This window comes from Ursus arctos, unplaced genomic scaffold, assembly GCF_023065955.2.
Source record: "Ursus arctos isolate Adak ecotype North America unplaced genomic scaffold, UrsArc2.0 scaffold_13, whole genome shotgun sequence".
Classification (NCBI taxonomy): domain Eukaryota; kingdom Metazoa; phylum Chordata; class Mammalia; order Carnivora; family Ursidae; genus Ursus; species Ursus arctos.
Genome location: NW_026622797.1, coordinates 36,893,683 through 36,919,597, shown reverse-complemented (window position 1 = coordinate 36,919,597; position 25,915 = coordinate 36,893,683). Strand labels below are relative to the sequence as shown.

Sequence of the window (25,915 nt, the reverse complement as noted above, 5' to 3'; positions counted from 1 at the left end):
AAATGAGAATAATAATGCCGGAGAGAATAGCGGAGAATCCGTATTAAAGATGATTAATGACTAAGTATTCTCCAGACTTGATTGAAGAATAGCATAACAAATCCAAGCATAAGCATATAAACCAATGCAAACACAAATAAATATTGAGAAACTTCAGAACAAAATGCCAAAGAAACCAAGATTATCTTAAAAGAGGCCAGAATATGAATAGGGGTGATTTACCGAGAAATAAAATTAGCGTGGTAGCTCACTTTGCACTTGCAGCAATGAGACTCACAGGACAGTGACGTAAGATTCTCATATGCTGAAACAAATCAATTCTCACCCTGGGATTGAAAAACAGACTTTCTGTCAGAAGTCACCGAGAAAGGGGCTTCCAAACATGTACATGACTGCAGAGGTGAGGTCCGAGATGCCGAAAAGCAAATTAAAAAAATGAATAATGATATAAAACGATAATAATGTTTAACCTAAGAGCTATAAATAACACGACAAAGCTAAAATAATGGAGTACAATTGATACAAAGTGGAAAGAAGTGATTGGTTAAAGCTTTCTGAATTTTCTGTATTATGCACAAGGAGGATAAAGATATTACCTAACGTTAGACTTTCTTAAATATGCGTGTTAAAACATGAAGGATAGGGGCGCCTGGGCGGCTCAGTCAGTTAAGCATCTGCCTTCGGCTCAGGTCATGATCCCAGGGTCCTGGAATCGAGACCTGCATCAGGCTCCTTGCTCAGTGGGGATCCTGCTTCTCCCTCTGCCTGCCGTTCCCCCTGCTTGTTCTCTCTCTCTCTGACAAATAAATAAATAAATAAAATCTTTAAAAAAAATATGAGGTATAATGAATAAAAGTTACTTCTAAAAGAATAGAAGCATTGTGTATATACTGAAAATGACGAGGAAGTAAATGGAATAAATAGAAACAGAAGATTCAGAACAAAAATTAGAAAGGATAAAATGTATACAATAAAATGACAGAAATGAATTAAAACATATGAGTAATTGCAATCAATGTTAAGGGAATAGATTCTCAGTTATAAAAAAGAATACATCTGGCAATATATTTTGCACAAGAGACAACAGAGAAAGGTTGAAACTAAAAGTTGGGAAAAGTTACATCAAGTAAATACAAACCCAAAGAAATGTAAAACTATCTTAAATGTTTGTTAAAACAGATTTCTGAGGCAAAATAAAGAACATCATTTTATCAAGGTAAAACATTAAATTCACTGAAAGGATATAACAACTCGAAATAGGAGACATTAGCCAACTACATCATGATAGTGAAAACCTTTAACACACAACTCAGTAATTGAATGTACAGAAAAGAATCAATAAGAATATAAAAGATTTTCACAACATAATGAACAAGTTTGATCTAAAGAACATGTAGATATTTAAGAATGAGAGTATACACATTCCTTTAAACATACATGGAAAATTTACAAACATCGACTATACATTTATTAGGTGATATGGTATGATGTAACAAATTTCAAAGGAGTAATATCATAAAGACTACATTTGTTAAACACAATATAATTAAATTGTAAATAAAAAACAAAAAGATAATTTAAAAGACTCCATATATTTAAAATTGAAAAACGTGGGACGCCTGGGTGGCACAGCGGTTAAGTGTCTGCCTTCGGCTCAGGGCGTGATCCTGGCGTTATGGGATTGAGCCCCACATCAGGCTCTTCCGCTGGGAGCCTGCTTCTCCCTCTCCCACTCCCCCCGCTTGTGTTTCCTCTCTCGCTGGCTTTCTCTATCTCTGTCAAATAAATAAATAAAATCTTAAAAAAATAATAATAATAAAAATAAAATAAAATAAAATTGAAAAATGTAATTCTGAAAAAATTCTTATGTCAAAAAAGGAATAAAAATTAAAACCTATGATTACTTAGAGCTGAATCATAATAAAAACACTAGATAGCAAATTTTGAGCTATCAGTATAGTGATGTTTAGAAGGAAATACACCACCTTATTTGTGTATGTTAGAAAAAAGAAAAGCAAACATGAAAGAGCTAATCATCCAAGTTAAGAAGTCAGAAACATAACAGAGAATAACCCAGTGATGTGGAAGAAAGGCATTCATAGAAATAGTAGGAATTAATGAAAGAGAACACCAAAGAAACATTCTATTTAAATAAAGAATATTCATTAAAATAAGAATATTGGTGAAGTTTGTGCAGATAATTATAATGATCAATATTGATCATATTAGCTCATTTTATTACCTAGTCTTTACAATTTACAAAGCATTTTTACATGTTGGCACAGATTCAGAGCAAGAAGAGTCATATACCCTGTTAGAGAGTATAAGCAGAAGTGGAAACAATTTTCAAATTAATTTAGAGGTGGGTTTTTTTCTTTTTTTTTTTTAAGAAGGGGGAGGGGCAGAGCAAAAAAGGGAGAATCTTGAGCAGGCTCCACGCCCCCCACAGAGCCTGACTTGGGATTGGATCCCACAAACCTGAGATCACCACCTGAGCTGAAACCAAAAGTCCCCCACTTAACTGGCTGAGCCATCCAGGCACCCCAAATAATTTAGAGTTTTATCATCAAATTGAATATTTGATGTCCTTCTACTCCTGAGTATACGCTTTAACAACAATGTTATAGAATTACACCAAAATCAGTTCACGAAGATGTGCATAGTAGCCCTGGTTTATGATAAGCAAAACGGGAAACAAATGACATTTTAATGGAAAGTGGATACATAAATTATATTTAACCCAAGCAATATGACACCTGCTCCTTTCCTTATTTTATTCATTGAAAAACTAATATGCGTTCATTAAAGCAGAACTGAAAAAACACAGACCCCAAAGCACTCATAGTCCCATAACACAAACAATCGTGATTCACACGGATTGCCTTCAGTTGTTTAAAAGCATAGGTTCCACAGCTTTAAACATGGTTGGATTACATTTTTGTTTACAATTCTTACCTTGATTTTTTATTTTGAGAACCTCATATCATATTCTTTTCCATGCATTATATAGTTTTTATTTTATTACCTATTCCTTGGAATTATACTTTTAAATTATATTTAATATTTCCTAAGTATATCAATTTATTTAAGAATTATCCCACAATTGGGGCTGTTGGGTTTTTGCAAATTTTTATGATAATTTTCCATAAATATATTTTTATGCATAAACTTGTTTCTGTGCTTAGAAAGGATTTTATGATAGATTTTCATAAGCAGGTACTAAGTCAATGTTAACTATCAAAAGGATTATACCAATTTATTACCCTTTTCACAGAGGGTTGGCATTGGGTTAGCAAGCAGGATCACACTGTTAGAAAACACAAAATTGTGGGTTTGATGTTACTTCTAGTCCGCATGAATGATACCACCCCCATACAGTCTCACAAGTCTGAAATCTGAGAGAGGCCGAGACGCTGGCACTTCCCTCTTCCCCATACAGAACTCCATACCACATCTTCCTGTTTCCACCTTCTACCTACGTCTCATTCTCTCCACTTCTTTCCATTTTCACAATAACTCTCTTGTCTCATCTGATCTGCCATCCTCTTTCAAAAACTTGTATTTAATTATGAAACATAAAAATAATAGTGAAAAACGCCAAGTATCGTATCAATCCCGTGTGCTTAACACCCAGTTCTATCAAATTTGTACATTTTTACCGATGCTGCGTCAAATGTTTTTAACAACACGTTAGAGAAATTACTGAAGCCCTGTGTACCTCTAACTGACCCCCTTCCCTTTTCTTCTTCCATGTTATCCTGAATTTTCTACATTTCATTCCTAGACTTCTTCTACCCCTTTAAATATGCCCTTATCCATCGATATTACAGAGCATTGTTTTGCACATTTTCAAACTTCAGAGAAAAGAGATTACTGGATGTGAGGGCGATCTGGCTGTGACATCTATCACCCTGTTGATGGCCAGGGTGGATCGGGCTGATCTATCTGGTTAGGCGCGTGTCCCCTTCTTCCTCGCCCCTCCATGTGCGTCCCTCCCGAAGCTGCCCGCTGGGTGGAAGACGACAACCTCCCCTGACAGAGGAGGACCGATCAGCTGTGAACCGTATACAAGTAGCTACGTTCCCCCGCAAGACCCTCCTAACAAGCTTTCAAGGTCCACTTGTAGGAGAATGTAGAGCAATCAAGCTTCCAAGACTCCAGACACGTCCAAATGAGGCGTTGCATATGGCGTTCTGCCTTTCTTTCTCTTTCTTTCTTTCTTTCTCTCTTTCTTTCTTTCTTTCTTTCTTTCTTTCTTTCTTTCTTTCTTTCCTTCCTTCCTTCCTTTCTTTCTTTCTTTCTTTCTTTCTTTCTTTCTTTCTTTCTTTCTTTCTTTCTTCTTCAGTCTGCCTATCTTTAAAAAAAAGAGAGAGAGAAAGAGATTACAGTTATCTACTTGGCAAGTTGCTGTTTGGCTCAGCGTTGTATTTTTGAGGTTTAACCGTATTTGTAGCTCCAAATATTTATATGTATACATACACATATATATAATTTCATACAAATATACATTTATTTACTCATTGTCTCATTGGTGGATTTTAAGGCTGTTTACAAATTTTGGCTATTACAATGAACGCAGCAATGAGCAGCTGTGCATGTCTATCTATGCAGATGCACAAGGCTCTTTCCAGGTTCAAAGTGCAGATCTAGGTATGGATTTGGTGGATTAAGGCTTATGTTTTACTTTATGAGGTTTCATTTGAAGGGTTGAAGCAACTTTACTAGATAGGACCAAACTTCTCTAAAGCAGCCATACAAATTCATACTCACACCAACGACGGGCGGGAGTTCATGTTGCCCTTCCTCTTGCCAACTGCCCGTGGTGGATCCTCCCCCTTTTTTAAGTTGCCGTAGGTGCCATGATGTCCTATTGTGATGGTAATTTGCGTTTCTTTGATTTCCAGTGAATTTGAATATTTTTGAATGATTTCTTGGGCATTTTTATTTGCTCTTCTTCAACTGCCTTTTTGTTATCTTAGCCCATTTTTATTGGGCTAATATCTATTTGTCTTGATTTGTAGGTGACTAAATCATCCATCCTTGACTTACAAAATTCTAATGTTCAGTGGTGATTTACTTTCTTCTCGGACAATATAATAAACTTAGAATGTTGAAACTCCTGATGTACATACAATTGTGCAGTATTTTAAAATTCTATATATTTGCTAACCCCTGCAGAGTGTTATTTTTAATTATAGTATACAGTCAATATTTATTGTGCTTTACTAGTCCAATTCACCATTTTTTTGTTTTGTTTTGTTTTTTAAAGATTTTATTTATTTATTTGACAGAGAGAGAGACAGCCTGCAAGAGAGGGAACACAGGAAGGGGGAGTGGGAGAGGAAGAAGCAGGCTTCCGGTGGAGCAGGGAGCCCGATGCGATGCGGGCCTCGATCCCAGAACCCTGGGATCACTCCCTGGGCTGAAGGCAGACACTTAACTACTAAACCACCACACGCCCCCACCATTTGTTTTTCATTCCATTCTACGTTTCCAACCTATTATCTTGATCGATTTTCTTTTTTCCTGAATAACATCCTTTCCTATTTCCTGAAAACTTGAGTCAGCTCTCACAAGCCAGTACAAGCTAGCTTCAATACTCCACTGGTTTCATTATTATATTTTCTGAAATTCAATTATCCATGGATATCTTTGTTCAATCTTGACTGATAAAGTATTATACACTCACACACACACACACACTTAATACACCATTGAATTTTATTTGCCTTCCTTTTATTTAGAACTTTTGCATTGATAGTAATAATGGCCGTCCTGTTGGGTTTTGGTAACAAGGTTATAGCCATATAGGTCTTTTCAAGTCTAGAGTTTTCATCCCGTTTCCTATCACCTTTGTTGTTAATTTCCAGTTTGCTAATTTGGGTTATTTTTGATGGATAGAAGTTTTCATTTTTGAAGCCAAATATGTTCATCTTTTTCCTTAAAATTAATTTCTTTCACATCTAAACTTAGAAAATACTCCTCAGACCTCACAAATTAATGAATAGTCAATATATTTTCTTCTCATTTTCCTTTGCTTAAAAATATTTGGTATTTTAATTTCCATGGAATTAATTTTGATGCATGAAGTGGAAAAAATGTATAAGTTGAAATTTTCAAAGTTCCTAATCAGAACCTTGAAAAAATGATAAAAATGCTTGGATTTTTAAAATTTTAAAGATGAACTTTAAAAAATGTACTAAAAAACAGGTGGCTGGGTGGCTCAGTCGGTTAAGCGCCCGCCTTCAGCTCAGGTCATGATCCCAGGGTGCTGGGATGGAGCCCTGCATCAGGTACCCTGCTCAGCAGGGAGTCTGCTTCTCCCTCTACCCTGCCCTCTTCTCCTGGTCTCTCTCTCATGCTCTCTCTATCTCTCAGATAAATAAAACTTTTTAAAAATGTACTAAAAACTGTTTCACGGATTTTCACAATAAAACATGATTATTTTATGCTTTAACAACTTTTTTTCAGTTTTGTAATTAACTTATAACAACTCTGTATACATGAGCAATAAAATAAAATTTATAGATTTTTTTAACATAGAATATGTGTTTGACTGGAATTAGCAACTGTAAAAGGTAGATAATTCCTGAGTTAGTTATGAATTAATACCCCATGGGATGTGTTTGATTTACTAATTTTTCCCATACAATTTGCTTCAACTCATTGCAGGTTCTTTACAGAAATGGATTTCGCCTCACGGATGAGGAGGACTGACTACCAAAAACGAGAACTTCTAAGAGAGATCTCATGAAAATATTTTTCTCTGCACAACTCTGCACAATTCTTTAAGTGCATTTTCCCTGCTAGCCTTCACTGAAAAGTTTCAATATTGGAATATTAAATATTAAAATATTAGAATATGAGGAATTGATGTTTATAGTGTTCCAAAATAATCCTTTTGAATAATTATTAATTATGGGTTTATTTTTTCCTTCTTCCACAAATATGTGGGAATGTTGGGCAATGTGTCTTTTTTCAAATTCAAATTGTTTTATTCATGTTCTAGATTGCAAAACCAAATGTTACTATTAGTCACTTATTCACATCCCTTGCAGAGCTTTCTGATGGGGCTTAGTTGAGACATGCGTACTTACCAAGTCAGGTCCTTGAATTGGACGTAAGCTGGTGTAGCACAGCTTACATTGGGGGGTCGTTATTGACTTCCAGCACAGTTGTTATGATCAGTTTGTATTGGCCATCATATTTATTCGAGACCCCGTTTAGCTTAGTTCAGAGTGTAAAAGTCACTTTGAAGCCTTGGAAAATAACTGTCGTGGCCACACAACAGTCCTTTGCGTTTTGCAGCGTTGTGGGTGATCTACCCCGTAACCATGGACAATGGCTGTGTGCTGTCAAGATACCACCTAGACTTCTGCTTATCAAAACAGATGAGCCTCCTGGCTCCTTGCACTATCCCTGACAATTTTATCAATAGTCTTTGTGATGTTCTACTTAACCCTTCTCTAATTTTTCAGTGTCATAAGTAAACCATGAAGTCAGAAGTGCACATTGTGTCTGAAAGAGAATTGGATAACACCTGGCTTTCTGGTTTTGTTGTATGAGAATGGTATGGTAATACCCATTTATCTAGAGGTCAGGCTCTGACAAGGGCAGTCTCTGGAAACACAGCTCTAACCATGAGAACCCTCTAATCAGCAGCAAGCTGTAAAGAAATTGCACCTGTGAAGAAATAAGTCAAAACTCCTCTAAAGAATGAGCAAACCGAGGGGTGAGGGACTTGACTGCGTGGTAGAGGCCTTCATCTTTTCATTCTGTCCCTTTGTGCATCTCTCTTGGAGTTCTCTTGTTTCCATCACCCCTGCCATGTCCTGTGCTGGTCTAGCCCTATTGACAGCGCATGCCTTTTCTTTCTTTCCTTAGTGCTACTGAAAGAGTTGAATATTTTTGAAAGGAAACACATAATAAACACTAAGCAGGAAAAAATACCAAAAGATAAACAAAAGAAATGGAAGCAGCGTGAAAAGAGCCAGTTTTGCAAACTACATGTTCTGGAACCTAAGAAAGCCAAATGTTAAACACGAAATGACTGGTACAGGCCTTGCCTTCTTTCCACCATCTCAGAATCCTTGTGTCTGATGGTCTCGTTCCAACCTGAAGGCCCATCTAAGTGATGGCTTCCCAATCCTCTTTGATGCCTTTCTCTCAAGAAAAGAGTTTGGGCTCAGAACACTGTCACTCTAAGGTCAAGTGTATCCTTGGGTGGAACTGGTGATGGATTGGTTTAACCTCAAAAACAGAAAAAGCTTCCAGTACTTTCCTCATACAGTATACATCATTCATTCCGCCTTCTCTTGTTCTTCTCCTTTCTCTTTAGGAATAAGGTAAAGCCCCTCTTAGTCCTTTCTTGGACAGTGCACCTGTTTAGGCAGTAAATTAGGAATGATTGACGACGAAGGAAAGAGACATTTCCAAGTAGGAATGAGGGGCAAAAATCCCCTTCCTGATGAGGCTCAGGGGGCATCCTTATAGCACACTATAGTACACAGGGTAATACTTTTTATTCATGATGGTTCTGCATCTTCAAGAGATAGTGAAAGCCGTGGTTCCCATCTCGGGGTGACTTTGCCCTCCAGGAGACACTTGGCATTGGCTGGAGACAGTTTCGGTAGTCGCCGCTGAGGAGGTGCTGCCGGCATCCAGTGACGAGAGGCCAGGGATTCTCCTCTAGGCGCTCCAACACAACAAAAAAGGCCTGAGTAAAACATGTCAGCAGTGCCAAGGTTGAGAAGCCTGCATTTAAGAGCGTAGAAAACGGATACATTTTCAATGTGTTTTATTGAGATTGCTATTTAAAAATGATTATACACGTTACCATCTTAAAGTCTGAAGGAGTAAGCTTTAGTATTTATCTGTGTAGGAACTTGGGAGTACAACAAATAATATGTCCCTTTATAATGAAAGAGAAGCAGCTTTGTCCTCTGCACACCCATGAATATTTTACGAATCCAGGGACTATCTCTAGAAATTTTAGAGGGGAACTTAGAAAAAGCAAAATGTGTCCAATAGGTTTTGGCAAAGAATTTTATAGAGTGTAACTAATTTATTGAGGGTAACAGGGTTTTGAGGGATAAACATGAACTATTTGTACTTTTCTTTTTTTCCTTTTAATTACTTCACCCTCAGCTGGCTTGGAAATGGCTCCTTTACAGGCAGCTGGTTCTGAATCACTCATTTCAGTTAGTTTTGGTTATTAGAACACTCTTATGTTGGTATATGATCTAGTCCTTTTCTCAGTCTCAAAGTAGACGTCTTCTCTCCTCTTTCAGCACTGCTTAGAAAACCTCTCTCTCTCTCTCTTTCTCTCTCTCTGTGTTGAGGAGTTGCAGAGAAAAAGCTAGTCTGACTTGTTTACCCTCCTGTCTTCCAGGTACCAGCTCCTCTTTGTGGAGTGTGGGGTGGGGATTGAGAGGGCAAGATAAAACTACATGACTCAGACTTAACGGGATGAGACGTTCAGGCTCTCCTAGGCTCCGGTGGACCCCAACTGATGGCCTCATGCTGCCCTCCTCTGATGTTCACTTCTTGGCTTTCTACTTCAATGGTCTGGGCAAGACCACAACCCATTAATTTCCCGTGGCTGCCACAGCCAACTCCCTGGCAAGTGGACCGGGATAGGAGCCACATTCCAGTCCTCCTGAAGGCTGTGGAGTTTGTAGAGATGGGGAGAAGGCAGTCCCAGTCCCTCTGTGAACAATACTTCACCCAACTCTCCTCATTGCCTCTTGCCCTGCTCGGTAGCATGGTGTGGGATGGTAGCAGCCCTCTGGCAGGCACAGCTCCCACATAGACCCTGCCTCTCCCCAGGATGGCCCTCTTACCTTCCGAAGGAATTTTGCTACACTGCCTCCTTCCTTCTGGAGCCTCTTTTTCTCCAGTCTTCTGGAAATGGTGGCTGACTAGCTGGTTCTCTCTCCCCTGACATCCACACCCCACATGGCACTCAAGGGCATTCCCAGATATTTTCCTATACCACTTGAAAGGGGGGGAGAATTCAAAATGACACCCACTCTGTCTCTAACAATTCTCAAAACCATCTGGCCGTCAGATTTCCCGATGGGACTGTCAAGGCCAGTCTTCTTTGCTCTGATGAGGGTACGGAAGGGAAGGGTAAGAGAGATCCATATAGACAGACCCATGTCTAAACTCTCCATCAAACTTCTCTTCCCGCCCCAGTTCCCCTGGAAGCAGGGAGCAGGGGCAAAAGAAAAAGAAAGAAAGAAAAAAAAAAGTCCTTGCTCTGCCTGCTCACATCTCTTTTTCGTTATTTTCTATTGATCCAGATGGCAACTTTTTAAATTTAAAACTAAGAATTTAGTACCTTTCATCTTTGCGGTGGATATTTTCTAAAATGGTCATTCTCAATCTTGGAAGCATATTCGTATTATCTGGAAAGCTTTCCAAAAAATAAATCAAATCAGAATATCTGGGGAGCCAGGCTTAGCTATTAGAAAAGTGTAGGAGCCGCTTGTGTGGCATGATGCATAAGAGGGCTGGGAACCACTGCTCCAGAAAACACAGGTGCCCAGCGGGCTAGGAGGGAAAGAAGCTAGCAATTGATAGCTCATAGTGCGGCCTGCCACAAAATGCAGAAGCCCGGGCACAGAGAGGCTAAGAAACTTGCTTCAGGTTACACAGCTAGTAATTTGCAGTGTAAAGATCTAATAGGCAGAGTGGCACACCTGCTCTGTCCTTTCTTCCTCCTTCCCCTTCCACTGCTCACGGACCCCCTGAGCACCTGTAACAAGTGACCTGGAACTGGTTGGGGCAAGGACTGTTGAATACAGCTTCCCTTTGGACATTGAAGATTCCCACTGCATCAGCAGAAAGATCGATTCTGGAGGGGCAAGCCAGGACGTCACTAACTTAATCAAACACCCACCCATCGTGCTCCCTGTGGAAGAGCTTCGAAAGTTGAAGAAGAAGAGGGTCAGGAAGGCTGCTTTACTAAGCTTTCAGGAAGTTCAGGAAAATCACCGTCATAAGTGACAAGGAAATGGAAGGAAAAACCACAGTCTCCCTGCGCTAAGCCATTATTCGGGGGCCAGCACAGCCTAGCCCATTAATTCTTTCCTCCTTCAAGACTCTGCGGAGGCAAACATCCTCACAGAAACCTTCCTTTTTCTCCTCATGGGTCTGAGTTAGGAGAACTCCCTCATTGCTTACAAGCACACCGGCTTACCTCTGACACAGCACTGCTTTATAAAGTATCTATTTATCTCTCCTTTTCACCAGACCATGAACTTCCTGGGGAAGAAGGATCATGTGCTTTACCTGTCTCCTTAGCCTGTAGCACAGTCCCTGGCACAGAGAACACAGTCAATTAATATTTCTGAATGACTATCAATATTTTATTATAAAAATGATAAAAGACATTAAGTGGGTAGTAGCTTAAAATTTTGTATATCAGAAAATGAGTCATAACTTAGATGAAGGTTAGATGACCCGAGCTGGAAAGTCATTTGCTATTTTTAGCTCCTTTTAACTGCTGGAAGTCAACCTTACCCTGGTGCTTAATTTCCAGGGTAGAGAGGACCAAAACAACCGGACAGACTCTGGGAGTGATTATTTAATCAGCGATGCTGATTCATTACTTGGTGTATCCACGGTCACTATCACCAGAAGCCACATAAAAGCCCGGTGCTTGTTGTTCTGTAGAGCAATTTTTATGTCAATAAATACAAATCAGGGGCATTTTAACATAACAAAAAACACTGACATGTTTATACATGGGCCATGAAAATCATGGGTATACCTTTTTTCAAACGAAAATGTAAGACTCTATTAATGTTGATGAATCTGTACTTTGACAGTTAACTTGAAATAGAACCTACTGGTTAGTCACTTATTCAGTAATTTTTTTTTTCTTAGAGAGAGTGAGAGAGGGAGCAAGAGAGCAAGGGGGGAGGGGCAGAGGGAGAGAGAGAGGATCTCAAGTAGACTCCACACTAAGCACAGAACTCACTCAGGCCTCAGTCTCACAACCCTGAGATCATGACCTGAGCTGAAATCAAGAGTCAGATGCTTAACCTCCTGAGCCTCCGAGTAAATCTTTAGATTTTTTTGAGCTATACATTTGTATAAGGCTTTTTGGCAAGAAATGGTTGGGGGGGGGGGGAGTTGATACGGGACACATACTTGACCCTGACAGACTTTAACATCTATTTAAGGAAGAAAAAAAAAAAGAAACTGAAAAAAATAATGGCAGACCATTCAAGAGCAAATGTAAATAAATACTATCTCTCAGTTTATAGATGGAGATTGTGTAGATGTGAAGAGACAGAGATGTGTAAGGGCTAAAGACATGAAAAGGTGAGACATGAGCTGGTTTTTCTTTTTCTTTCTTTCTTTTTTTTTTTTTTTTTTAGATTTTATTTATTTATTTGACAGAGAGAGACAGCAAGAGAGGGAACACAAGCAAGGGGAGTGTGAAAGAGAGAAGCAGGCTTCTCCCTGAGCAGGGAGCCTGATGTGGGGCCGGAGGCTGGATCCCAGGACCCTGGGATCATGACCCGAGCCGAAGGCAGACGCTTAAGAACTGAGCCACCCAGGTGCCCTGTGAGCTGATTTTTCTTCTCTGCTATGCTTTCTAGTCACACTGCCAGGGCAGGCTTAGAACAAAACTGTCAGTTTCTAGTCTTTTCTCTGAAAATGTGACTGCTTCATCAACCTACATAAATGGCTTATGGGTTCCAAATATACCCACAGTTGATGCTTATGATTTGAGGACTCCATATCTGTGAATTTGCCTCATTATTAAAATTTATTAGTGACAGCAAGATCAATGCAGGGCTTTCACGGTCATTCCAGACTTGGGCAGAACCCCAGAAAACTTGGGCCGGCAGGCACGCATACCTTTCCAGCTGAGGTCAGACAAGGCTAAGGTCTACCTGGTTTCAACTCTCAGACTGCAAACAAGTGCCCTTTTCACAGACTACGGATACACCATGTTTGTGCTTTTGGAGGGACGGGGCTGATTTGCTACTTAAAATGGCTCCTGTGAAATATTGTTCAGTTAAATAAACTTGGTAGGTTTCCCTCAGGTGTCAGTTTTAATGGTGATGGCTCTGAGCTCAAAGTTCATGAGTCCACAATACATAAATGAGGTATCTTTAAACAGAAACCCACATAAAACAAGGTTATATATTGGTCATTTGATAAAAAATGTTGAGTGCAGAGCATCACAGGATCCCGACTCCGCAATTCCACCGGGAGCTACGGTTCAGTATTGCAAATCCTCCCTCCCTCTTCTCTCCCTGGGGATTTGCCCCGGGCCACCGGGCTAGAGGGCCCACCTCCACCGGGTCAGGCATTTCCAGGGCCTGAGTCCTTGCACTCCCTGAGCCAGGAGTGGGCGCCCTCGGCGCCATGCGCAGAGCGGCCGGCAGGTGGCGCCCAGCGGCGGGCTCCTTCACCGCGTGGTCCGGGCCAGGTGGACTGGACGCCGCGGAGCTCACCGCAGCCGCAGCGCAGGAGGCCCGCGGTCTCCCACCCCTTCCACGCAGCGCTCGCGACAAGTGCGTAGGGGGAGGGCGGGCGCGGACCGCGGGGCCAGCTGCGTTGAGAGCTCGGGCACCGCCTCCTGCTTCTCTGGAAGCGCCTGGGAGCTCCGCCGCGCGGAGTCCGAAGTCGGCCACCATGGAGGCGCAGGCACAAGGTGAGAGATCGCCGATCGCCCTGAGGGTCGCGTCCTGGAGCGCACAAGAGGCGCTTTCCCAGCACCACGTAACTTTGCTCCGGACGGAGCAGATGGGTACCATCTGCCCACGGCCGCAACTCCGCTCCTACCCGCGCCTGCGGGATAATCCCTGCTCCCCAAACTCAGGATTTGCTGTGAGGCTGGGGCCAGTGGAGATGCTAAGTGGGGAGGTCTCTCCGCAGGAAATGCGCCCACAGAGTGCGCGACTTCTTTTCCCAGCCAGTCGCCCCCGCCCCGCGCTTTCTCAACCTCGCGGCTACCCGAAGGACCTGTTGTGCAGGGGCCCGAATCCGCGAGGCGTTCTCCGCACCCCTGGGGGAACAGGGAGGGAGCGCGGCTCCTCTAGGCCTGAGCTGTGGGCTCGCGTCCCGTCCCAGGTTCGGGCTGGGCGGCGCGCGCGGGGGTGCTGGCTCCGCGGAGACCCGGGTCTCCCGGCGGCGCCGGGGGTTTGCCCCGCGGGGACTTGCCTTCCGAGGCCGGAGAGCGTTACCCGCCCGGGGATCTCTAAGCGATTGACGCGTGTGTCCCGGTTTCCCAGGTCGGGGAGCGACCTCTGCCTCCCCCGGGCGGGGCGCGCAGGGTCCCCGGCCGCGATCTGGCCGCCCCGCTCCTCGCCACCGGGGTCGCCCGCTGTAGGAGCCCTCGGCGGCGGCGTCACCGAGGGCAGCCTCGTGTGTTGGGGTCACACTCGGACCAGGGATAGGGAATCCGTATGGAACTGTGCGAGAATGGGAGTACATGAAGAAGGGAGCAGAGGTGGGAGGATGTGGAGCTGGGGGCTGGTAGGAAGGACTGTGACTGTGGAGTCTAATTTGGGAACCACGCCAAGAAGGGATGGGAGACGGAGTTCAGCCCTCTTCAGCCCTCTTCAGCCTTTAAGACAATCATCACTACCTTTCTTCCACACTGCAAGAAATTCGGCGATGGCTTTTAAAATAAATAAATGCCTATTAAAAAACAAACAAAATAAAGGTAAGAAGAGGTTCAAGACCCTTTTCCGAATGAGAGCTGTTTGGTGGGTGCTTGGTCCTGGGCTGGAGCCACCCAGCAGTTTTGCTGCCAGGATTACAGTTATCTGAACAGTACGAACCATCCTGGTTTGTTCCATCAGCCAAGATCCTGCCCATAAAGCTGCTGCTTCCAGGATTTTTTTATTCCCTATTATCTAAATAAGAGAGGAGAATTCAGCCAAGGGTGGGGGCTATTGATCCAATTCAAAGGCAGCGATTGGATTGGAGGCCTTCACTCCTGACCTGAAGCAGGTGGGAACAGCACTGGAGCTTTCCAACCTGCCTTGCAGACTAGAATTATTTGCAGAGTGTTAAATACTGACCAATCCCAGATCAATCAAATTGGAATCTCTGGGTCCTGGACATGGGTGTATTTGAAGGCTTCCTAAGTAATCCCGAATGAATTGATTATTCATTGAGATTGGAGAACAAGACTCATCTGACTTCTGAAGACAGCTAAACTCCAGGTCGGAGCCACCACCGTGGTCATTGGTTTACTTTACTTGCAAGATTGACTTAACAAATATTCCAGTGCTTTCCTTTTGCCAAATACTGTGCTAGGGGGAGCAAGCACAGACTTGATTTTGGCTTCATGACATTTATCGTAATTTGATAGTTATTGATAAATAAAGTGTAAAATCGCAGCGATGTTGATGATATAAGAGAGGGCCACGTAGCGCCAGTGAGGGCCAGAAAGTCTGGCCCAGTAGGTGATAATCAAAATAGTGAAGATTGTTTATTGTGTCCCTGTTTCTGTTTGTGCTTTCCACTTGTTGACTCACTTCTTCACAGCAGTCCCATGAGGAGGTGTTCTCATTCCCGTTCTCCAGAAAGGAAACAAGCAGAACACGAGAATTCCTTGTAAGATCAAGTAGGCGCTGAGTAGCGGAGCGCATGCAGTGGGGGTGCCCGTCCCCGCTTAAGGCCTGCCACTTCTAGAGGAAAAAGAAAACTTAAGTCCCCGTTTATCTCCCCCCTCCCCCCTTGGCCACGCTTCTGTCCCCCTTCTGAGTGGTTGAAATCTGAGTGGGTGGGGAGCCCAAGTTCAAGGGCAAGTGAAGTTGTCCTGGGGAGATTTGGACTAGGATGTTGGTCAGCCAGGAGGAGAGAAATGAACAGATTGAAGAACTACTTGGGAAGAAAAATCAGCTAACTTTGAAATGGGTATATGGGATGATGGTATCAAGGATGACTCTATACTTTTACAACCAGATGGATGATATTTGCCTCTTAAATCCTCATTGTCCCAGTACTTGGAGTTCTTCATTTTCAGACTTTCTTGGGTCATTTAAGCAGCAGGCCTATTAAATTCTTTAAGAAAACTTTTCACGAAATGTTTATAGTTAAGGTGAATAGGAAAATCTTCTTACCACTTGATACATGTTTTTGGACAAATGAATTGCCTCTTAGAATCTAAGAGACTCCTGTGGTTTCCTAAATGCAAGTTTCTATCATCAGCACAGTTTATTTTAGAATTATCTCGAGAGGGGATGGCTGGTCTTGTTTCCCCTTGATCTAGAAACAGGCAAGCTTGAGTGAGATCAAGTAGGCAGTGCCGCTGGGATGTTCCCTTGTACTTTCCATAAGACCTCCAGGTGCTTAAGCATGGTTTGTATGCCTAGCTCAGGAGACTCAGCAGCAGGGTCTTTCAGAAACTTTTCCATAAGTGAAATTCTGCAAATACATTCCTTGAGTTTACAAAATAATAGATTACTTCCAGCAAAATAAGACGTTCTGGGAAGCTGACAGAACAGAAAACCTAGAAGTGGGATTATGCACAGAATGATTCCATGGGAAGGAGCTGGAGAACAGTGTGGAATGACAAGCCCACCGGAGGCCAACATTCCCAGATGCTTTCCTGGTACTAGAGAATTTTGCATTAGTAAAATTGATATATTAGAGAGAGACTTTGGTTAGGAATGTAGAATTTTCCTGAAACATGGCAATCCTTTGAAATAAAAATTCCTGATCTTTTTAAACTACCTTTCAAGATTTCATTACTCTAGGAAATAACTTTGTTTTTGTCTTTCTTAGTGTCTTTAATGTTGAAAGGAAAATTTTCTCTCCACTTAATAACACTCGTATATATTTGGATGAATAATTGTGTTATTTTCGGGGCATCTGGGTGACTCAGTTGCATTAGCCTCCGACCTTGATTTCAGCTCAGGTCATGATCTCAGGGTTGGAGGTGGAGCCAGAGGAGGGCTCCATGCTTTGCGCAGAGCCTGCATCAGATTCTCTCCCTCTGCCTCTTCTCCCCCCCAAATAATAATAATAATAATAATAATAATAAAACAATTGTGTTAGTTTCCTATGACTACTGTAGCAAATTACTACAAATTTAGTGGCTTAAAACAATAGAAATGTATCCACACAGTTCAGAAGGCTGGAAGCCCAGAATCACTATGGCGGGACCACAGTTGAGCTGTCCGCAGGGCTTTGCTCCCCTGGAGGCTCTAAGAATTGATTCCTTGCCTCTTCCGGCTTCTGGAGGCTGCTGGCACTTCTTGGCCACATCACTGCAGTCTGTGCCTTGGGGGTCACATTGCCTTCTCTGTCTGTCAGATCTCTCTTCTGTCTTTTAGAAGAATGCTTGTGATTTCATTTAGAGCTCATCTGAATAATCCAGGATCATCTCCATATCCCAGGTTCCTTAAATAATCACATCTGCAGAGACCCCTTTCCCATATAAAGTAACATTTACAGCCACCTCTTCAGTTTACTGAGGAACGATGCAGTGAAGAGCACAGAAAGGATGGTCCCAAGGATTGGGACCTGATACCTTTGGGGGTCATTATTCAGCCTACTACAGTAACTATTTTTTATATTCAGACAGTCTACTCAGGAGGATTCTCAGAAATCTATAAATGACATAAAGTTGTAAATGTCAGATTAATCTTACCTGTTTCCAAATTCCATTAAAGCGAAAATGTCATGTATAACCTCCATTATAATTATACTTTGTTCACAGGACGTTTATTTATACCCATCTTGTTCCAAGAAGAATTTACGGCAGGTTAGACGTGTATAAAAAACACAGCAAGATAATGTAAATTAGAAACAGGTGAATGAAAATAAACAAGGATCAGAACAGAAAATGAAGCCAGAAATGAAGCTGTAGAAAACGGAATACAGTTATATCCTTTTTCTTAATATTGCATGGAAAACGAAGTCTTGCTTTGTAAACAAAGTATGTTATTTTGTTAGAAAACAATAAAATAATCCCTCTTCTCCATGCCAAATAGCAACAGGTTAAGTCTTTTATATTGTAGAGATCAGATTACTCAAGGAAAAGATTTGTTTTGTATATTTCAGGGACTATAATCATAAACCTCAAACTATGGGAGGTAGGGGTTACATATTTTGATTTATGGTTTTTAAAATTTTTTTATTTTTTTTTAAAGATTTTATTTATTTATTCAACAGAGATAGAGATAGCCAGCGAGAGAGGGAACACAAGCAGGGGGAGTGGGAGAGGAAGAAGCAGGCTCATAGCGGAAGAGCCTGATGTGGGGCTCGATCCCAGGACGCCGGGATCACGCCCTGAGCCGAAGGCAGACGCTTAACCGCTGTGCCACCCAGGCGCCCCTAAAATTTTTTTATTAAGAGTGTTCTTACTGCCTTCAAAGCTACCTCCTGTAGTTTTATTTTCCCTCCAAACGTTTTAAAATAGGTAGTGTTGTATCCATAATTAAAGTCAGTTGTTTGCAGCAAATCTTATACTCTTATTTTAATTAAAATTCTTACAAAATCGAATCATACAAATGATAGGTATTCTAGTATATTGGAGCCTGTTTCAAATTGTCTGCCCTAATACACTTCTTGTTTTCTTAATATTTGGGGCAGAATCCAAGAAGTTGCTTCCAAAAACTTGTAAGCAAGAGTGTCCATTTTTGTGGCCTGTGACAAGATTTGGTGCTTCATGAGATGCCGTAAATCATAATTATGTGCTTCGGCAAATATTGATCTGTTACATATTTCAACAAGTATTTATCGATTACTGTACAAATAGCAAATACCCAGCAAGCACTTAACTACTGAGAGGCAACGGGAGAGTGGTTCTGATTCCAGAATCCAAGCAAACTGCCTGAATTTTAATTGTCATTCTCACTTACCATTAATATGACCCTGGACAAGTTACTTGATCTCTCTGGGCCTTGATGTTCCCATACATAAAGTGAGAATAATAATAGTACCTATATCGTAGGATTGTATTGAGGATTTAAGGAGTTAATACCTGCAAAATGCTTTAAAACAGTTCCCGGCACATGATAAACACTATATAAATGTTGGCTGTTGCCTTTCATGGCATATACCAAGAACTTTCATGCATTATCTTATTGAATTCTTACAGTAACACTATGGGATAGATACCATTACATTTTTTTTAAGATTTTTATTTATTTATTTGAGAGAGAGAGAGCACCCGTGCGTGCGCACATGTCGGGGTACAGGGGCAAAGGGAGAGGGAGAAGCAACTTTCCACTGAGCAGGGAGCTTGATGCAGGACTCAATCCCAGGATTCTGGGATCATGACCTAGGCTGAAGGCAGATGCCTAACTGACTGAGCCACCCAGGCACCCAGATACCATTATTTTTTATTCATTTTGTAGACACGGAAACTAAAGGTCAGAAAAATTAAGTTAAGAAGTTAACTGCAGGTCTGCCTGAGTCCAGAGTCTAAGCTTCACCACTTCACCCCTACACTTGCCCCACAGTCATGTGCGGGACAGCATATGCCAGCAGAAGATGAAGATGAATTTGACATGAGTCATCTTTCCAGGGAGGATCGCTAAGAAGAGCCATCCCCATGGGTAATGCACACAGAACTGATGAGATTACATATTTCCATCCCAATGGAAGTTTTTGAATACTAGAGTGCTGATTAGAACTAATTCACATTGAGGGTGACAATAACAATACTACTTTTGTGGTTTTTTTAAATGCCAGATGCCATGTTATACACCAGAGAGTTGTGGTGTTTAATAAATACAATGAAATCCTGAGGAAGGTAATGTTATTTTCATTTTACAAATGAGGACACTGAATGACAGAGTGGTTCCCCAACTTTCTCCAACTCCTACAGCTTGGGTGTGTTAGAGCCCGGATTTGAAATCGGGAAGTTTGACTTCATACGTTGGAGTTTTAATTACTGTTCTGTACCATCCCTTTAAATTGGTATGCATAAGCAGTCAGTGTGCGGAGTTACAAAGAACAGACTTTGCTTTATATTCATACGGTCAAGGGCGTTTTAAAAGGGCAGTACTTAATTGCACTGTCCATCCCACATATGGGCAGGGTTTAGGTCTGAAAGAATTTGACCAGAATTCCTGAGGTCTGCAAGAGTAAGCCCTATAAGCTGGGGGCCGGGTGGAGTGGGGGTGGGGGTGGTAGGGTGCTCCTGCTGTTTTAGTTCTGTTTGCAAGATGAATTCAGTAAGTCACAAGCCATGTGATTCTTAGAACCAGTATAGAATGTTATTACTAACTGCAAAGACAAGCCAGTCGAAATGTGGAATGGTCCAGATATGTTATTGCACTTGGTGTTCCTTCATACCTGTAATCTCAGGACCGTAGAATAAATAGGAGACACGAGGATCTGCATGCTTGTTTCCTGAAAGCGGGATGCTGGCTGGAGGGACTAATCTCAAGGTGTACCCAAAAAGGAAAGATCTTTATAGTCTCCTGAGTATTATAATTACTTGTTAACGTGAATATGTTTTATTTATTTAGCTGTCTCTCAAACATCTCAGCACGATACCTACTTTAACAAGGTACCTAGTGGAAAAAATGAATAGTCAGTGGATTTGTCCTTAAGCTACTGTAGCAATTTCTGTGTTAAATTTTTGTGGTCTAAAGTGACGTAAAAGAGGGCATCAGCCTCAGCTGTCCCCCTGGCTTGCTCTCCATATACGTACATGTTCACTACTACTGCAGGTCTGAGTTGTTCCCCGCACCGTGAAGCTACCTCTTCAGTTTGCTGAGAAAGGATGCAGTGACGAACACAGAAAGGATGATCCCACACTGTGGATTTTCAAGCCTGTCGTTTTACCTTTCAGCGGATATTTAAGAGATGCTGCGTAATTTATTTAAAATGTATGTATTAGATTACGAATCATCCTTAATGCCCCAGGGAAGGCAGCAGAACATTTTAAATGAATCTGAGTTGCGTAAAAGAAAGCTTTGGTCCTCAAGGAAAGATACATTTTAAATAGTTTCTCACAGCGTGAGTCGTTTATAAGTGTTGCATTTTGATGCAGAGGAGACGAAATTCCCAAAATACAACCACAAATCTTCAAGAATACCCTTTTCATCACCAGCATATTGCTTCCATCTCAAAAGACAAAAATCTGGCACTTTGCTATTTGTGCTACAGCCAGATAAGGTACCAGGCGCTGAAAATGTATGTGCATGTGACGTCTCATTCCAAACTTATCTGTGGTTATTTGTACCTTACACATTACATTTTCCTGATGTGTATTTAAAGTATAGAATCCTCCAGCCCCTTGAAAATTTCAGAACACATTTTTCTTATAATTAGACATTTCTTTTGTCAATCACTGGCAAGAGCCTTTTGAGGGGTCTTGGGGGCCTAGGGGATTCATTCAAAAGATAAAAGCTCGTGTGGTGGCAGAGGATCTCTTCAAATCTCTTGATTTCTGAGTCTCCAGCTGTTGGATATTTGTTTTTTCTCTGATTCCCCCCCCCCCCCCGCACACTTAATGAACTGAAAGTAGCAATAATGAGAGCTAAAGAGAAAATTGTCTAATTTTCCAGCATTTTGGCTTCCAAGGTGGATTCATTTCTACAATGAAGGCATCATGGAAAGATGGGTTCCCTTACTTAAAAGCATCAGGGCAGGCCGGGAGGAAAGTGCAGTCTTGGCTCCTGTTATTCCATTTTTTATATCCCAGGGCCCCACCTGGAAGTTTCAACATATCCATGTTTCCTGCAAAGTTTATTTCAAAAGATTGGGAGGCTCTTACAAGGACTCACTGCTTCTTGCATTTCCCCCAGTCCAACGACCGCATTACTGGCAAGGAAAATACTTCTTTATTGTGGGCCTCCTGTGTACCAGGCAGGGTTCCAGTCATTTATGAGATGCTCGCTCCACAGGTCCCCAGAGCCTGCTCTCATGGACACTGTCCCTGAAAGAAGGAAGCATATCATGGGGATTAAGACTTGCATTTTTTTTCACTGGGACAATTTTGAAAATGTGTGGAAATAAGAACACACATTCAGAAATTTTTTGAAATGTGATCTTGCTATTTTGAGAAATCTGCATGCAGAAGGTGTGAGGGGAGTATCCACCACCTAGAAGGTAGATGGTTCCTTCCTGGCACTTGATAGGTTCTTTTGCACCTTGGAGAAGAGCTTGGCCCCTCTGGGCAGAAATTGCATTGGTATCCACCAGAGAGGAAGGCCTTGTGTTTACTGATACACAATCTAATACATTTAAAAAGCAAGTATTGTATAGAAAAAAAAAAGTGAGGTGGATTGGGTAACTAAACAGATGCAAAACACATCTGGAAAGAGATTCAGATATACATTTGAAAAGTATTGGAGGCGCAGTATTGCCCGCCCCTCCCCTGCTTAAATTCTTTTGGTTATTGATACAGGGTCCTTGAGCACAATGGTCAAGAAAGAATTCTTCAGATGTTTTATGGTGCAAAAAAGTGCTCTAGCACGGGGACAAGACGTGGGCAGAAAGTGCTGCACTGTGATTGTGAGTAGTGAATGATTATATGATTTAAAGTTAGGGGGGCGGGTAGAGATCGCATACATCTCTAAAGGGATTTCTCCATGTTAAAGAAGAGTTCTAGGGTCCTGGAGGTCTGGCTGTTGTCAAGATGAGGTTACTTCCAGTCCCTAGTGAAAACATTAAGGCAGCTGTGAGTTCCATGAGGACTGTCACTCAGCCCGTCTCACGTGTTTATCAGTGGGCTGCGAGTTGCTTGCCTTTGTTCTCCCCATCAGTTATGTTATGGGGTTGCTCCTTCCTTCCTTGAAGCGTTCTGAGCAAATAGTTGATCGCTGGGGTTGTGAAGAGTGGCTGATTATATACTTTCAAGTTGGGAGAGGGTTAGGGGTAGTGTGAGTCTCGAAGGAATTTGGAAGCAGGGTTTCCAAAACTTTGAGGGGTCATTTACTACTGTCTAGTAAACTCGTGGTCGTGAGACCCTTCAGATGTGTATCAGTGGACCATATGCTTGCAAGGTGATTGCTGACTTCTGTCTTGGGAAGGGTGGGGGAGTAGAGATAAAGGAAGCTTCCAAAGGGATTTTCGTATGTTAAAGAAGACTTCCAGGATCTTGGAGGTCAGGCTAATGTCAAGCTAAGGTTGTCTTTTACCTCTAGCAAGGTATTAACCTTGAGGCACTTAAGTTCGGGGACGAAGGTCACTCTGACTGCCTCAAGGACTTGTCAGTGGGCTGTAAGTTGTAAGAAAATTTAATTTTTTTTCTTTTTGCCTTTGTTCTCCACATCATTATCCCAAAGCTTACAATTAGATGCTGATATAAGTTTTGAAGACCTTTGCTAATGGAGGCTATTATAAAAACAAAACTCAACTGAGTAAATTTGAAGATCTAATTGGCTGTTTTCAGCAATGCATGAATTGGGCAGTATCCTAGTTAGCAAGCAGAGAGGGGCTCTGAGGAGCTGTATAAAATGGAAGGTTTTTATAGACAGAAGGGGATGGGAAGGAAAAAGGAAATTTCTAGCAAAGAGTGATTTGTTTCATGCAAGGTCACCTTCCCCATCCGTGGGGGGTCGAAAGAGGTCCATCAGGTGGTTTACCCCCCTCGTGCTAACCTCTGACTCCAGACTCACTGTTTCATTGCTGGAAGAGACTGAGACTGCCGTTAGGTTAGGTATTAAGTCTTGACTTGCTTATGTGGGGCTTAGCAAAAGTGACTTCATCTGGGCCTGTCGTCTCCTTTTTAATAAGGGTAAAAACCCATTTATATTTGGCTTTATCCCACATTTTGTGAATTTAGAGTTAAATATGCTTGTCTGCAAAAAGCCAGGAATTTACAGTGTATCCAAGTACAACAACTACCTTCCTGTGGAGATCTGACCTCTGGAAAAGAAAGAACTTGGTGCCAGAGTTCTGTGTGATTCCTGAGGGGCTCAGTGCCCTCTACTCTCCAGTGATGCCCTGTGCCCGACTCTGTCCTTCTCAGAGTTTTGTCTGTTCTGCTTAGCCCTTCTCCAAGGCTGAGGGAAAATAAATATTTTACATTAATGTAATGGGACCTGTGATATTGGGTGGAGGCATAATGGTCCCATAATAGCTTTGAATTCGGGTTCCAGTTGATTTGAGGAAAAAGAAAATTAGCTCTCCCTCTTTTTAAAAAATTATTTATGATTTATCTTTTTTAAAGATTTATTTGAGAGAAAGAGAGCGAGAGCACACACACGTGTGTTTGCCAGTGTGAGCTGGGGAAGAAGCAGAGGGGAGGAAGATGGAGGGGAAAGATCCTGGACCTGGAGGCAGGGCTCGATCTCATGACCCTAAGATCACGACCCGAGCTGAAACCAAGAGTCGCTCAACAGACTAAGCCACCCAGGTGCCCCAGTTAGCTCCCTCTCTTAAAAAAAGAATCCAGTGATCAATTCTCAGTCCTCATCTTGGTTGACCTACCAGCACCACTTATGGAGATGCTCACTGCTTCCTGAAGCGCTTTGTTCTCTTGGTTTCCGGGGCATTGACCTCTTTTCCCCCCACCTTCTTCACAAGACCCATCTCAGTCTCCTTTGCTTTCTATCTGCACTCCCTCTCTTGTGAGCTACTCAGGACTCGTGCTTTTAAATTCCACCCAGACACTAACAGCTCCGGAATTTGAGATTCCCCTCAACTGCAGACTCCCCACTTGATATGTCTGCACGAATGTCTAAGAAGTATCTCGACTTAACATGACTAACATTGAACTTCTGATCTCCTTCGTCCAAAACATCGCTCGTTCTCCCAAAGTTATCCTCTTGTCAGTTAATGGCAATTCCATTTCAAATGCAGAAGCCCAGAGCGTGAGAGGCATTTGTCTTGAGCGGGGTTTTCCCTATCCCACTCCATCTCCAGTCTGTCATGCCAGCTCCACTTCCAAAATACATCTCCAGTCGAACAACTTCCCACCCTTCTGTTGATACGGCCTTGGCCCAGGCCACCACCATCTCTCACCTGGTTTCTGCAAGAGTTTCCTAGCCGGTCTCCCTGTTTTGGCCCTGGCCTATCTTCAGTCTCTTCCCAATACGGTAACCGGAGTGATCCTCTCAAAACATTTGGTCCCATGCCACTCCTCCCTTCGGAACCCTGTAATAAATCTGGTTAATTCCCTTTGCTAGGTCTTCAGCGCCTTTTAATTTACTGATCCCTCTGCCGCAGAAACTTCCTCAGATACCTGGCTGGCTTGCGTCCTCATCTTCTTGCCAGTCAGGGTTACCCTGAGGCCTGGCGACTGGACCCCTGTTTTCAGGAGACAATTCTCCATAGGTTTCTCAAGTTTCTGCACAACTGGTCCTCTGAGCAAAGGCCTTAACAGGTAATTTTCTCTGCACTCTCTTTTCAGGCAGCCTGGAAAGTAGAGACTGTCTCCCTTAGGGGCAGATTGATTTACTGTCCAGGATAATAAAGATCAAGTCTCCCTCTGAACCGGGGGTCGGCAGATTTGCTAGCAGCCATCGTATGAAATCGGGGCTTCCTAATCTCAGTGTTACTTTGCTGAAGCACACCCCACTGTGGAAGCTGGCAGCACCTCCTCGTGTCACCCTTTTGGAATTAGGGCTCAAGAAACTGATGCGATGATGTTACTGTGGCTATTGTTACTGCTCTGAGTGTCTTTTTTCTGTGATCCAGGCATCTTGTGTCTTCTGCCAAGATCTGTGAAACTCACAGGCTAATTTGCTTGCTTTCAAGTGGGGTAAAGTCTGACCCTTCACAGTTCTTGACCCATGTCCTGAACCATTAATTTTAGAGGGCCCTGTTTTAACCTCTGTCTATTTGAGCCTTGTTGAGAATGTCTGTAGACCCACCTAGAATGTGTACCTCCCCTTCTAGACCACGCTCTGGATACCTGGGACTCCAGAATTGTCTGCCCAAAAAGCCCTCTGTGCGTCCCAGGCTTGCACGGGCCTTCCATGGGCAGACCGTGCTGCCAGGATGTACATTCCTAATCCTGACGGCCTGA

At 42.3% G+C, this 25,915-nt stretch overlaps 1 protein-coding gene across 6 annotated transcripts in view; it reads left to right on the top strand.

The window, feature by feature from the left end:
- The first annotated feature begins 13,448 nt into the window (after positions 1–13,448).
- TPD52L1 (TPD52 like 1) overlaps positions 13,449–25,915 on the top strand; it is a 93,485-nt gene continuing 81,018 nt past the window's right edge. For 5 of the 6 annotated variants that reach the window (XM_026504741.4, XM_026504740.4, XM_026504742.4 and 2 more), the window contains exon 1: positions 13,449–13,678. In XM_026504741.4, the coding sequence (XP_026360526.1) occupies positions 13,660–13,678 (19 nt within the window). In that variant the 5' untranslated portion in view covers positions 13,449–13,659. Of the gene's footprint in view, positions 13,679–20,679; positions 20,826–25,915 lie in introns of those variants that run through there. The other variant, XM_044386303.3, reaches the window with a different exon arrangement.